Here is a 15,883-nt window from a genome sequence, read left to right on the forward strand (position 1 = left end):
TACTAGCCGTGGCATCTGGAGACAGCAGAGTGCAGCAGGCAGTGGGGACCCCGGGGGGCCAGCACTGGCCAGAACGCCCTGTTAGCCCCTTTGCCAGCCATTTGGGCCTGCTTCTCCCCGGGACCCCGCTGGGGGTCTGTTAGCCACCTCTGCCTGCTAGTTGAGCCAAAACGTAGAACAGCAGGACGTGCCCCGTGCGTGGTGTTTTAATCTCCAGACCTTCACGTTTCCCCTGACTTCCAAAGAGCTGTCTTTGCAAGCAACCCCATCTCCTACCACCAGAAATAGCAGGGGTTCAGCCTCCGGCACACAGATGATCGAGTTCGTAGCTGTTTTCACTGTTTTTTTTTTTTTTTTTTTTGACGTTTATCTATTATTGAGAGACAGAGAGAGACAGAGCACGAGCATGGGAGGGGAAGAGAGAGAGGGAGACACAGAATCGGAAGCAGGCTCCAGGCTCTGAGCTGTCAGCACAGAGCCCGACGCGGGGCTCGAACTCACAAACCGCTAGATCATGACCCGAGCTGAAGTCGGACGCTGAACCGACTGAGCCACCCAGGCACCCCCTCCCCCCCCCCCTTTTTTTTTTTTTTTTTTTAACAAAAGGGCAAGTCCACCTTTAAGAGTGTGGCGTGGACGTTGGCAGCCGAGGGTGCTGTGAAGAACTCTGTCTCGACTAGAGGAGACTGAAGAGGTCCAAGACCCTGGGCAAGTTATTGAACCTCTCTGTGCCTCAATTCCTCATCTGCCCCCTGTACGTACTCGTATGTTAATACATGCAAAGCACTTAGGACAGTGCCTGGCACTTGTACGTGGCAACAAATGAATCTTTGTTGTCTCTTGGGCTGGACATGTACCATTCCACTGTCCACCTAAAAGGCGGGACATTAAAAAGGATTAATGATCTTTTTCGTAGCGCTGGAAAACATAGGGTTTCTCCGTTGTCATCACGTCTTTAACTTGGGTGTGTCTTAGGAAGGGGATTCCCGTCTTGCCCTTGGCTCCAACCATGGACCAGAGAATTGTCCCCATTCCCTCAGTGCCCCCGTGGCAGGCCAGCGCCCCCCCCCCCCCCCGTGCCGCATAGCACTCTGGTCAGAGGGGCAGGGACTCTTACTACCCCCCCTCCCGTGAGCGGCTCCTTTCATTCCTCCTGGAAACAGAGCTCAGGGTAGCTGTTCTGCAAGATCGCAGTGCAAAATCTAGCGTGCTCCTCCTCCCTCTCCAGCTCGAGTTCAATTAATCAATGTCACTTGAATGGACAGACCTTTCCTTACTGAACGCTGGGAGCTGCTCACACGTTTTTGGCCCCCTGGTGGCCAGACTGTGCCACTTCGTCGCAAGTTGCCCTGTCGTGGTCTCCTTAGCGGGTCTCGTCCAGTTTGGCGTGATAGCACCACAGGATGTCATGTCAACATACGCCATAGCAACACTCTCATGGGCATCACCCACCAACTCTGTCTCCATCCCTACAGCAAAATGTAGGTAGACCTTGTGCAAAAAAGGCAAAATCTCTCTGACTCACCATGGTGTCGCCAGACAAGGCAACACTTGTCTGTTCTCTTCCCCTTTGAAAATCACTCGGGCCTGGGGGATTGACATTTAACGGGGGAAGACAATCCAGCGCATTCGTCATGTCATAACCTGATGATGAACGTAGGGACGGAGACGTAACACAACGAGTTTTCTTTCAGTCACAGAAGATCTTATTAGACGGAACTCCGAGCACAATGACTGTGTCATTTTTTCCCTGGAGGAGCTCTCCTTGCATCAGCAAGAAATAGAAAGACTAGAGCATATTGACAAATGGTGCCGGGACTTAAAAATCCTCTATCTTCAAAATAATCTCATTGGAAAAATTGGTAAGTGTTCAGGATTTTGTTCTCATAGTTTCTTTGACGTTTTGAGTGGGGAAACCTGGGGAAGTTGCAGGGTGATTCTTAGAAGAAGACGACACGGCTCTCGGGAGGCTGCCTGGACCTTTCTCTGAGCTCCCACGCTGCTCAGTCCCCTTGCCTGAGGCTCTCCAGGGACGCCATCGAGGAGTTGCGATGTTCAGGCCTGTTTGTCGACCTGCCCGTTTGCAGCCAGGGTTTGGTAAAAGTTTGAAAGAAGGAAAATAGAATCCAGGCATTTGTCCTGGTTTCACACTGCTCCGTGGAACAGAAAGGGTTGCGTGGGAGTTGAGTAAACCCTCGTCAGATTCCCTGTGGTGGCTGGTTCTGCCGTGGTTACAGAGCTCGTGTCTGGGCGAGGCTGTGTGCTCCGTATTGGGTCTCGAGAGGGTTCCACACCCACACCCCTGTTTACTGTCTCCAGGGAGACAGATCAGAATGTCAGCATCGTAACTGACAAAACCTTTTGGAGAAGGTGGCCTAGACTCGCCGCCACGTGGGCTTCCTGAAACCGCCCTCAGGTTAAATGTGTCCACCCGGTCACATGCAGGCTGGGCAACCAGAGGCTGGCAGGCCCCCTGCGTATGGCAGTAGGGGGACAGGAGCGCGTCCTCTCTGCTGGCGGGGGGAGCCCAGAAGCCAGGACAGAGGGGGACCGGGCATTGCCCGGCTCCTTCTCCCAGTTCGTCCATCGGATGGGTGGGCCCTCCTCACGGTCCCTGGGGGAAGAATGAGTTAAGGGGCAGGGAGAAGGGGGACCTGCCAGGTGGAAACAGGAATGTTCCCACACTCAGGAGAGCACAGGCCCTGATGGGCTTGATCCCTGCCTCGGCCACCTAGAAACTGTGTGAAGGGGACACCCGGGTGGCTCAGTCGGTCCAGCGCCCGACTTCAGCTCAGGTCATGATCTCAGGGTTCATGAGTTCGAGCCCCGCGTCGGGCTCACTGCTGTCAGCACAGACAGCACAGACTGTCCCTCCCCTGCTCATGCTCTCTCTCTCAAAAAGGAAAAGGGGAAAAAAAAAAACCTGTGTGAAATCAGGTGAGTCTGTTAACTTAGTCTTGCCGTGTCTACACCAGGGACTGCGTGAAACAACACACTTACTTCTTGAGTTCTGCGCTCGCCCAGATGCTGTCTGCTGCCACTGCTGTTAATGTCATCCACCCAGGCTGGCCACGTGGGGGCGGGGGCAGAGGCGGGGGGAAAAGGGACGGACATAAGGGTCACCTAAGGGTTGTGGCACTGGCACCAGAGGTCAGCCTGCAAGGTCATTCAAACTTGCCCCGGTGTGGTTCTCGACAGGGGTGTTTGACAACGCCCGGGGACGGTTTTGGTTGCCACAGGCGTGGGGGGGGGGAGGGGGTACCGCCGCATGTCCTGTCCTGGGACCCCGGGACACCGCTAACTGTCCTGTGGTGCCCGGGCTGGCCCCACAGTGTTAGTGCTGCTGAGGCTGAGAAACCCTGGTGGGTTGCAAAAAAAAAAAAAAAAAAAAAAAAGCCTGGAATCTGCATTATTTTTTGAAGATTTGTTAACATTCTTTATCTTTCTTCAAATCATTATTTTCGGCATCTTTCACTTCACCAGAGATTAGAAACTCTGGCACACTGTTCAATTAAAAAGGCTGTTAGAGAAAACCACCAGCTTTTCTGTGGGGGGGGGGGGGGGGGGGGGGGGGGGGCATTAAGGAGCTGTCCTAATTGTACAGATCTAAAAGAGTTCCCAAAATTTCAATCTCCACAGCTGGGTCCATCACAATTACTAATTAGCAGCATAGTATTTCAGGCCTTTTCAGAGCTGTGAGAAAGCTTACATTTCTGCTTCCAAAGTATTCTTGAATTAAACACTCTTTTAAATCCTAATAATGGGATTTTTCAGTGCTACTCCACCCATAGGCACTTAGGCACTTTATTAGCAAGCAAAAGTGTTTCTCTGGGACTCAGACTGGCTCTTGTGCCCTCGAGGTAGGAGTTTGCAAAAAAAAAAAAACGGTTGCCTCTCCTGAAGCTCCGTTCCTCATTGCGGGGTGCACATGGGCTCGCTTGGGGGGCTGTGCTTAGTGCTGGTCCCAGGGTGAGCCCAGGACCCCCCTGGTCTTGTTAACCTGGGGCTCCAGCCCCCTCCCAGACCTCCTGACTTAACCTGCTGGGGGGCCCCCCAAATCTGCATTTGCAACGGCTCCCCGGTGAGCCTGAGGCCTACCTGAGAGCAGAGCTGATTGCACTGGGGGGTGGCTTTGGTCCAGGGCAAGTCTGTGGGTGTGGTTATGGCCATGGGTGAGAACTGTTTCCAGGATGGTTTGGGCTAGAACCACGGTTTGGCTGCCTCCGTTCCCGCTTGCCAAGAGTGCTGTGTGTTATTATCTGCAGAGCCTTTTCTCCCCCTGACCAATTTAACTTACTCTTTTTTTTTAATTTTTTTTTAATTTTTGAAGTTTATTTATTTATTTCGACAGGGAGGGAGGGGCAGAGAGAGAGGGAGAGAGAGAGACTCCCAAGCAGGATTCTGCGCTGAGAGTGCGGAGCCCGATTTGGGGCTCAGCCTCACGAACTCTGAGATCACGACCTGAGCCAAAATCAAGAGTTGGGGCACCTAACCGACAGAGCCACCCAGGCTCCCCTCCTTAGCCCGTTTTCCTTTTTTTTTTCCAGCCCGTTATTCTTGAGAGATAGTTTAAGAAATCCTCCTAAAACAAATCTTCCTTTTTTTTTCCTTATCAGAAGACCCTTGTCACATTTAGAAGGTTATACATGTAACAAATGTGGGGAAGGAACAAGTATTTTGTTGTCGGCTGGTAGTTTTAACAGTAATAACTTCAGGTATTTTTGTTTAGGGTGCAGACTAGACACTCTGCACACAGAGTTTCACAAATCTGTTGACTGTTGAATGCTCCAGTGTTGCCTAGAGAACCTCCTGGAAACATTAGTACTACTTACAATCATCTAACTGCTAAGAGAAACTCTAGCAATTTATTCCCAGATACCGGTTTAAAAAAAAAATGAGTAAGCTGAGGCTTAGAGAGATAAAGTGTTACTCTTAGGTCTATGGGAACACGTAGGTGGTGTTTTCTAAATTTTAAACAAAATGTAACAATGATAAAGGTGATGATAACTATAAATTTATCATATTTGATCTTCCTAATCTCCATGGAAAATGGGCAGAAGGAGCCTTATTGAAGTGAGGAATTCCCAAATCCACATTCCTTAGCAGGGTTTCCTACATTCGTGTCCTCTTAGAAAGGACTGTGCTTTTAGGGTGTGGTGTCATGATTTAGTGCTATCCTCAGGAGTCAAGATTTCCTGGCTTTGCCACTGAACCTTGCACAAGTGATTAATTCTCTGCACCTTCGTATTCCTATTTGGAAAAGGGGACAACAGTAATTTTTACCTCACAGGGTTGTTAAGAGGATTAAATGATATCATATATGCAAAATGCTTAGAGATATACATGGCATATAATAAGCTCTCAATGATGTTAGCTATGGTATTATTAGCAGTTTTTAAAAAAAAATGTTTATTTAACTTTGAGAGAGAGAGCACAAGCGAGGGAGGGGCAGAGACAGAGGGAGACACAGGATCCGAAGCTCTCAGTGCAGAGCCTGATGCACGGATCGACGTGGGACTCGAACTCTTGAACCGCGAGATAATGATTTGAGCCGAGGTTGGAAGCTTATGAGCCAAATGAGCCACTCAGGCGCCCCAGTATTATTAGCATTTTTAAGTGTCCCCATCCTACAGAAATTCTCTGACTTATTTATGCTTATCATTTTGCCTCTAAGAGCTTTTGTGTTTGTTAAAAACAATAATCCTGTATATATCAGGGTGAGTTTGATTTCAAGTGAAGGAAACCCCAGCTTCATTGTGGCTTACCAGTAAGGAAATCACATATCTTGCCCACCTGTAAGCCCAGAGATAGGACAGTCTCTAGGGTTCGGTGATGCCTTCTTTCTGCTCCCCAACCACAGTACAGGCTCCATCCTGCTGCTGGTTTCCTCGTGGCTGTAAGAGGACTGTGAGTATCTGTAAGGGTATCACTTTCTTCCCTAATAACATCCAGCAGGAAAAAGGAAAAGACCATCCCCAAGCATGGAACACAGACCTTTCCCTCTTATCTGACCAGGAGACCTTGATTTGCATGTCTTCTCCTGCATCACATGTGGCCAGGAGATTGCCGGGGGCTGGTTGGCTTAAGCCTAGTTCCTGAATTGTCATTAACGAGGGACATGCTGTTGCTACGCACTGGCCCAGCTTGGTGAAGCCAGACTCTGGAGTTAGAGCTGGCTGTGGACAAGAGCAGAAGTGGGTTCTATTAGGAGCTATGGAGAAAGACATGGGTGTTGCTTTGGGCAACCAACGGTCTCTCATGTCCAAGTACAGACACGAAAAAGCAACACGGTTTTCATAACCATAATAATGCTTAGATTCCCTTTATCATTTTCACAGTAGATTGTGTAACAATAGCGTTTATCTTGAAGGTTAATTGATTACATTATTTGTATCTTTCAGAAAATGTTAGCAAACTCAAGAAACTTGAATATTTGAACTTAGCTTTAAACAACATTGAAAAAATTGAAAATTTGGAAGGTAAGAATTTTCTTCTTACATTTTATTATGAATTAAACTTGAGATTTGCATCTAGATTTAAACCGTACTGCTTAAACAATAGGTGTACTTTTCAAATTAACATTTTACCGAAGTCTTAACGTTTATTAATTATTGGTGAAAATTCAAATAATAATAGATCTATGAATTAGAAAATGGAAGTCCACTTCATGCCTTCCTAACCCAGCTTCCCTCACAGAGATAGTGGTGTTAAAATTGACCCTTGGTTGATCATGATTTCACGGTCATGAGATCGAGCCCCGCATCGGGCTCCACACTAAGGGTGGAGTCTACTTTGGATTCTCTCTCTCTCTCTGATTCTCTCTCTCTCTCTCTCTCTCTCTCTCTCTCTCTCTCAATAAATAAGTAAACATTTATAAAAAAAATAAACCTTGGTTGAATACAAGCTAGTTTTGTTTCATTTGCTTCTTATCAATGGGACCATACTCTGAGTATTGTTTTGAGAATTGATTTCTTCCGTGAAATTACCTTGTTCTTTCACATCCAGGAACCACGGGGGCTTTCTACCAGAATGATGGTAGACTGATTTATCTAACAATTTTTCTGCAGATGGGCATTTGGGTGGTTTCCAGCATTTTGTATGATAGGCATGGCTGCAATGAGGATTCTTCACAGTTCGCTCTGTGTGCATGTTTATAGGATAAACACACAGAAATGGAATTCCTAGGTTTAAATACGCACATTTTGATAAGAATTGCCAAATTATTCCCCAAAAAGGTTGTATCAATTTACTTTTGTACTGATGTGAGTACCCATTTTTACACAACCTCACTAATAATTTTAATAAACAATTTTTTAATTTTTTTTTTTTTTTAAGAGAGAGAGAGAGAGAGAGAGAGAGAGCAAGCCAGGGAAGGGTAGAGAGAGAGGGAGAGAGAAATCCCAAGAAGGCTCTAGGTTTTCAGCACAGAGCCCGATGTGGGGCTCAAACTCACCAACTGTGAGATCGTGACCTGAGCTGAAACCAAGAGTTGGACACTTAACTGAGCCACCCAGGCGCCCCAATAAGCAATCTTTTAAAAACAAACAAACAAAGGCATTGTTATCAAATATTTATTTAAATTATTTACATCTCCCTTATTATTATTGAGTGTCCATATAATCCTTCAGATTTTTATAGAGTATTTGTATTTCTTATCTCTACTTTACATTTATTGGTTATTTTTATTCTGGTTTATCTTTTTTAGTCGCTCTTATACGTTCCAGATACTAATGTTTTGTTATGTATGCTATAAATATTTTCTCTTGAGTCTGCTACTTTTCCTTGGTTCCATTTATGATGCTAGCATCATTCAGAAGTATTACATTTTAATAGACTCAACTTTTCACTTTTTCCTTATAGTTTCTGAATATAAATACATTCTACATTAAGTTCTAGTTTTAATGATTGTATTTGTACATTTAATATCTCTAGTCCATCTCAAATTTATCATATAAAAGGATTTTTTTTGGATAAAGAAAATGACGTACACATGTACACAATGGAATATTTTTTAGCCATAAAAAAGAATGGAATCTTGCCATTTATGACAACGTGGACGGACATCGAAGCCATTATGCTAAGTGAACTAAGTCAGCCAAAGACAAATACCGTATGATCTTCCTTACATGTGAAATCTGAATAATAAAACAAAACAAACAAGACACCAAGCTCAGAGATACCCAGAACAGAAGATTCAGTGGTTGTCAGGGGTGGGGGTGGGCAGAGCAGGCAAAAGAGAGGAAGGGAACCAAGAGGTACAAACCTTAAAACTATAAAATAATTCTCCTTTTTAGTGGGGTCTGCCTGGTTTGGGAATCGAGGTCATGCCGGCTTCATAGAATGAGTCCAGAAGCTTTCCTTCCATGTCTATTTGTGGAACAGCTTGAGAAGGATAGGTATTATCTCTGCTTTAAATGTCTGGTAGAATTCCCCTGGGAAGCCATCTGGTCCTGGACTCTTATTTGTTGGGAGATTTTTGATAACGGATTCCATTTTTTCCCTGGTCATGGGTCTGTTCAAATTTTCTATTTCTTCCCATTTGAGTTTTGGTAGTGTGTGGGTGTCCAGGAATTTGTCCATTTCGTGCAAGTTGTGCAGTATTTTGGCATATAATTTTTCATAGTATTCTCTAATAATTGTACTTCTGTGGTGTTGGTTGTGATCTCTCCTCTTCCGTTTGTGATCTTATCTATTTGAGTCCTCCCTCCTTTCTTTTTGAGAAGTCTGGCTTGGCGTTCATCAGTTTTGTTTATTCTTTCAAAGAACCAGCTCTTAGATTCATTGATCTGTTCTACTGTTTTTTTTAATTTGGATTCTGTGTTGTTTAATTCTTCTCTAATCTTTATTATTTCTCTTCTGCTGGCTTTGGGCTTTCATTGCTGCTCTGCTTTTGGTTCCTTGAGGTGTGAGGTTAGGTTCTGTGTTTGGGATTTTTCTTGTTTCTTGAGGTAGGCCTGGACTGCAATGTATTTTCCTCTTAGGACTGCCTTTGCTGTATCCCAAAGGGTTTGGACTGTCGTGTTTTCATTGTCATTTGCTTCCATGTATTTTTAAATTTCTCCTTCAATTGCCTCGTGGACTCATACATTCTTTATAGGATGTTCTTTAACCTCCATGCATTGGGAGGCTTTACAAATTTTTTCTTATGGTTGATTTCAAGTTTCATAGCATTGTGATCTAAAAATATGCATGGTATGATCTCGTTCCTTTTATATTTATTGAGGGCTGTTTTTGTGACCCAGTATGTGATCTGTCTTGGAGAATGTTCCATGTGTACTTGAGAAGAAAGTCAGTCAGAAAAAGACAGATATCATATGTTTTCACTCATATGTGGAATTTGAGAAACTTAACAGAAGACCAAGGGGGAAGGGAAGGGAAAAAAATAGTTTCAAACAGGGAGGCAAACCATAAGAGACCCTTAAATACAGAGAACAAACTAAGGGTTGCTGGGGGGGGGTGGTGGTCAGGGAAGAGGGGAAAATGGGTGATGGACATTGAGGAGGGCACTTGTTGGGATGAGCCCTGGGTATTGTATGTAAGTGATGAATCATGGGAATCTACCCCTGAAGCCAAGAGCACACTGGATACACTGTGTGTTAACTAACTTGACAATAAATTATATTTAAAAAACTATAAAATAAATCATGAGCATGTAATGCACCGTATGGCGACTGTAATTAATAATGCTGTACTGCATATTTGAAAATTTCTAAGAAAGTAGATCTTAAAAGTTCTCATCACAAAGAAAAAACTTCTGTAATTGTGTAAGGTGATGGATGCTAAGTAGACTGATCGTTTCACAATATATACAAGTATTGAATCCCTGTGTTGCACACCTGAAACGAGTATAATGCTGTGTGTTAATTATACCTCAATGAAAAATAAAATAAAATAAGATGAATTTGGAAAATCGTATTTTTTTCTCAGGATGTCTCTTAGTTGAAATATTTGAAGCATTTATTTTTAATTGCTGTATAATTCACATGCCATAAAACTCACTTTTTTTCTATTATACAATTCAAGGGTTTTTAGTATAGTTACAAGGTTGTACACCCATTATCACTATCCAATTTCAGAACATTCCATCACCCCATATGAAAACCTGTATCCACTGGCATTCATTCCTCATTTCCTCCATGCCCTACCTAGCCCCTGATCTGTTTGTCCCCATAAATTTCCCCTCTCTGAACACTTAGTGTAAATGGTATTGCACAATATGTGGTCCTTTGTGTCTGTAGCATGTTTTCAGGGTTTATCCACACGTGGCAGGTATCAGTACCTCATTCATTTTTGTGGCCGAGTGACATTCCATTGTATGGATACACAACACTTTGCCCATTTATTAGTTGATGGATGTTTGAGTTTTTCCACTTTTTGGTTATAAATAAAGTTGCTATGAACATTAACGTATAAGCTTTTGCATGAACGTGTTTTTTTTTTTTTAAATGCTTATTTACTTTTGAGAGAGAGACAGAGACAGAGAGAGAGACAGAGAGAGGGGAAGCGGGAGAGGGGCAGAGAGAGAAGGAGACAGAGAATCCCAAGCAGGCTCCAGGCTCTGAGCCGTCAGCACAGAGCCCGACGCGGGGCTCGAACTCACGGACCGCGAGATCGTGACCTGGCTGAAGTCGGACGCTTAACCGACTGCGCCACCCAGGCGCCCCCAAACTATTTTTTAAAGTAGTTGCACCATTTTATATTCCCACCAACAATTTCCGAGTGCTCCAACTTCTCAACATCCTCTCCAGCACTTGTTATTTCCTGTTTTTATTTCTTCCTTTATTTTCTAGGGGCCATCCTGATGGATGTGAAGGGTGTCTTATCATGGTTCTGATTTGCGTTTACCTGATGACGGATGAGCTTGGACATTTGTGTATCTTATTTGGAGAAATGTTTATTCAGAACCTTTGCCCACTTTCTAATTAGGTGATTTGTCATTTTCTTGTTGATTCGTAAGGCCTATCTATAGGTTTTGGATACTAATATCTGGTCAGATACATGATTTATAGATACGTCTTTTCATCTTGAGGTCTTCTTGTCAACTTTCTTGATGTTCTTTGGAGCACAACCTTTTTTTTTTTTTAATAGCTTTATTGAGGTATAATTGATGTGAAACACCTGCACATAGGTAGTGAACAGTTTGTTGAGTTTGGATACACGCACACACCCATGAAACCATCACCACGATCAAGGGAATAGACATATCCAGCCCCTTTTTTCTCTCACCTCCCCTTAAAATGGATTTGGTCGTCCTAGATCGATTCTCCATGCCTCTTACGCTGTATTCCTTATTTAAACCTCTTTGTCTTGTCACTCCACATTCTGGAAGGTTTCTTGTTTCAGTTTGCAGGCTTCTGTCTCGTGCTTTTATCTATTTTGCGATGTCTGGTAACACTTGGTGTCCGCTCACAATCACAAAGGATTTGGCTGATCCGGTGGCCAGTGCCGGCTTCTTCTGCAGTTGTGAGGTTCTCTTTCCACATCCGGCCTCCCGCTTGGCTGGCAGGGCGGCTGTGGGCTGGGCACGCCGCCTGGCAGGCCTTACTCTGGAGTACAGGGGCTCGGAGCAGAGGCAGGCAGGCTGCTCTCCCCACCCCACTCCCATCTGCCAAGAGCTAAAATTAGGAGGGCTTTACTTAGGGTGGTAGATTTTAGCCTGTTTGCCGCCCAGCGTAGAAATGGGTGTTTCAGTGGCTGTCAAGGTTACGTGCCAACAACGACCTAAGTGTTCATCATACGTTCTTAATTTTCATCCTCAAAGCCTAAGCTGTCGTCACTGTCAAAGGCCCCAAAGCCATCATCAGTGCTGGAACCGGGGAGACTCTTTCCATCATGGGCATTTTTCTGCATGAGAACTGGAGCCGTCCTTCTCCCCCAGCTGCCACTCTACAGCCCCATTCCACGTTCTCATGGGAACAAATGGAATGAACAAATGGACTCTGTATGCGCGTTTTGTGGTAGTAAAATGTCAGTCTGTGATGGCAGAGAAGTAATTCAAACTGTCACTCTCAGTCGGCCTGTCCAAGGCTTGTTTTTGTTAAAATACCTTAAAGGAAGCCGAGAGTTGTTTTCCGGTATGTTTTGCACATCCGCCACTAGAGGGCAGCATTGTCACTGTTGTCTGTCTGAGTTTGGGGAACCGTAGTCCACGGCCCACCCCAGGCCTCTTCCTGGACGCTTCTCCCACGGGGGCGCCACCTTCCAGCTCTAAGAGGGAGGCAGTGGGCACAGGGTAGTTTGAGGATATGTTTGGGGGGATGGGCAGTAGGAAGGGAGGATGCATCATATTGGCTGGCAAATGTACACTTTTTGTTTAATTTTAAAGGTTTGAGGTAAGAGGGGGGAAAGATGGATATACAGACTCAGCCCACCTACTTGAGTAAATTGCAGTATAATTTTAAGCATAAGATGGATCGGGGCGCCTGGGTGGCTCAGCCGGTTAAACATCCGACTTTGGCCCAGGTCATGATCTCACGGTCCGTGAGTTCGAGTCCCGCATCAGGCTCTGTGCTGATGGCTCGGAGCCTGGAGCCCGCTTCAGATTCTGTGTCTCCCTCTCTCTCTGCCCCTCCCCCACTCACACTCTGTCTCTCTCTCTCTCTCTCTCTCTCTCTCTCTCCTTCAAAAATAAATGTTAAAAAAAATTTTTTTAAAAAGATGGATATCCACTTGTTTATTTTTATGTTTTGCTGGATGGCAAGAATTAGCTAGCATACCTCCCGCACCCCCCTCCATCGTGGATTCACCGGGATATAATAAATTGTCTTCTTTTTCCATCCCTCTTCCTTACCTTAACTTGGAAGGAGAGGTGGGGTTTCTAATAGTATGAGCTTTCCCCCTTGGGAGATCAGTGTTGTCTCAATGACCTTCTCAGCCCCACGGGCCACTGACATGGATCTTCCAAGAACAGGAGAGATGGCGGGGAGGAATCAGTTAAAGGAAGGAGTACCTAACTTCAAAGAAGAGCCTTTCTCACGCCTGGCTAGTTCAGCAAGAATTGTTCATTAGAATGGCGGATGGGGTTTCATTTCTTATGGGTAGGCCAAGTAGAAAAACAATTAAGATTTATCACTTTGAAAACCATAATGAACATTTGGAGGGTCCTTCATGGAAACAATTACAATAAAATCAAATACATATACATTTTTGAACTTGTTGGGAGTCTTTGAAATGTCACCCTTTGTCTTCTTTTGGTCCATCCTTCCTGATTTCAAAATAGAAAGATGATTTAGGAAATATGCCATGTTGCATGCACAGGAGGATAAGAACCTGAACTGTACTGTTGGTCACAGGATTACAGTGGACAAGAAGTAGGTGGGACAATGTGGCCATTGAGATCTGTACGGCTTGGTGACTGATGTAATGGAGGGGTTAAGGGAACAACTTAGGTTAGCACTCAAGTTAACTCTGGCTTGACTCTTGGCCGCAAACACATCTGATACCAAAATGGCAATGACGTTGACAGGATTAGACATCAAGGAGGCAGGAAAGCTGTCTTGAGGAGGGGAGAGGGAGAAGAAAAATGGAGAATTCATTTTCAGACATATCGAATGGGATTTGTCTTACAGGCATTTGGAAATAAGAGTATGACTTTCGGTTGGATGGTCAGATATAAAGTTATTGTTTGGGACTCGTCAGAATTTGGGGTTGGTTAAACCAAGGAACGCAACTGTTGTCGTCAAGAGAGCCATGAGGAGAGAAAATACTGGGTCGAGGATGGAAGTCTGGGCTCTATTACCATTGATGGAGTGGAAAAGTCTATAATGGGGGTCAAGAGGAAGAAACTGCATTGTGAAAGAGGACAAGGAGAGAGCAGTATCACTTTTTCCAAGACAGATGAAACATTTCCAAGAGAAGTCATGGTTGATCAAGAGATGCACTTGATGTGATGAGCAACAGGTGATGACGGAATTGTTGAATCACTGTATTGACTTAACTGCAATGGAAAACTTAGACGTAAACAAATAAATAAAGCTAAAAAGACAAAGAAACTCAATCTGTAAAAAACGTTTAAAGGAGAGAATTTGTGGTTAATCGGGCCATATCAGCAGACTTTTCTAGTGACATAATGAATTGAGGGGTCCGTTAATCTTGTCGGTACGAAGGTCCTTGGTCCCCTGTAGAGGAACAAACCCACTAGAATGTTGGGGATGGCAGCCAGGAATGATGGGTTGAACAATGAATGGGAATTGAAAAAGAAGAACCAGTACATATTGATTTAGGCTGGTTTATAATGTAACAATGGGCACTGCCTACTTCTGGTTCTGTCTCCTCTAGATTCACTTCTCGGTGCCTTTGCACCAAGTACCTTCTTTTCCTGGAATGCCCATCTTTTTCTCCTTTCCCTATATTAAACATACACGAGGTGAAATGCCATGGATTTTTTTTAACCACTTTATCCTGAAGACCTGGCTCATTAACTTGGTCACAGTGGGTACCCAGTAACTCCTGGATGAATGGACGGATGAATGAATGAATGGAGGGTGAGGTCCTACATCCATCTGGAAGCCCTGAGCTAGCACTGTCTCATTTGGAAGATTCTGGTTTGGGATATGACTAGATAGGAGGAAAACATGGAATTCTGGACGAGGCTGGGCTGGGACTTGAACCCCCATCTGCCTAAGTCTCCAGGCAGCATTCCTAACCACCAAGCTCTCACGGAACCTGAGTGAAGGCTGTTGCTTCAGATCTCTGTAGCATCCGGCTGTCCCTCTAATGAAGGTAGATGGGGCCGATTTACGACAAGCTCCGCTTCAGCGACTACCCCTTTTTCTGTTACTCCCCTGAGGACCAAACTCTTCTTTACCTTTGTTGATACTTTCAATGCCGTTCTCGGTGGCCTGGGAGCCATTCTGTGTCTTCGCTGTGACTTCGTGAACATTAATTCTGATGCCTGGGGTTTGTGAACCGCCTTTTCCTTTTGGGGAACCCTCCTGCCACCATCACCCCTCGTGGCGAGATGCGTCCCGCCTACCTGGAAGAATTCTCAGACAGGTTGATGGTGTCCTCTCTAGAGGGATCTTCGTCCTGATGTCGGGTGCTCCCTGGCAGCAGCTGGTACTTGGCTTTCTTCACACCACATGGTGACGAAATGCACATGTTTACCAGCCCGGGACTCGCAGATATGAGCAGGGAAAGTGATTTCCCCTGGCCGCAGGGACAAAAGGGAAATGGAGATTGAGACAGGAGTTGGAGCTAACCCTTTGAGGTGCTGTTTCTGAACACCCACTTGTTGGGTGATGCACTTAATCTGCGGACTTAAACTATTCCAACCGTTGTCTCTGCTATGAACTGTTACACACATTTTATTACCAGTGTGATTTTTTTTTTTTTTTTGCTTTGTGTTCTTTCCACTCCTTTCAACAGGATGTGAAGGGCTGACAAAACTCGACCTGACTGTAAACTTCATTGGGGAGCTGAGCAGCGTTAAAACGCTTGGGCACAATATCCACCTGAAGGAGCTCTTTCTCATGGGTAACCCGTGTGCTGACTTTGACGGCTACAGGCAGTTCGTGGTGGCCACACTACAGCAGTTAAAGGTACGCTTATTTTAATGATGCAGAAACCTCGGAAAAAGGAAAACAAGCAGCCGCAGTGATGCCTGATTCATTCGCGGCATCATCGGGGAACGGGTAGTTTTAGAGGAGGGAAGATTCCAGAAAATCGAAACTAACCCTTCGACTTACCAACACTTTAAAGTTGTTTTGATAGCTTGAATAAACTCCTGAAGAATAGATTAAATACATTTCTCCTTTCAGAACACAACAGAGCTTAACTGAACTGTTTCTTTCTTTCTTTTTTAAGTGTATATATTTATTTTGAGAGAGACGGAGAGTGCACACGATTGGGGGGGAGGGGCATGGCTGAGAGAGAGAGGGAGAAA

The 15,883-nt window shown here is 44.9% G+C and overlaps 1 protein-coding gene across 2 annotated transcripts in view; it reads left to right on the forward strand.

Annotated features, from left to right (window-relative positions):
* The window catches only part of DNAAF11 (dynein axonemal assembly factor 11), a 76,753-nt gene that overhangs the window by 7,117 nt on the left and 53,753 nt on the right, over positions 1-15,883 (forward strand). For both annotated transcript variants that reach the window (XM_049632886.1, XM_049632887.1), the window contains exons 2-4: positions 1,695-1,862; positions 6,402-6,479; positions 15,367-15,539. In XM_049632886.1, coding sequence (XP_049488843.1) covers positions 1,695-1,862; positions 6,402-6,479; positions 15,367-15,539 — 419 coding nt within the window. The remainder of the gene's footprint in view (positions 1-1,694; positions 1,863-6,401; positions 6,480-15,366; positions 15,540-15,883) is intronic.

The sequence above is a fragment of the Panthera uncia genome, chromosome F2 (genome assembly GCF_023721935.1).
Source record: "Panthera uncia isolate 11264 chromosome F2, Puncia_PCG_1.0, whole genome shotgun sequence".
Lineage (NCBI taxonomy): Eukaryota > Metazoa > Chordata > Mammalia > Carnivora > Felidae > Panthera > Panthera uncia.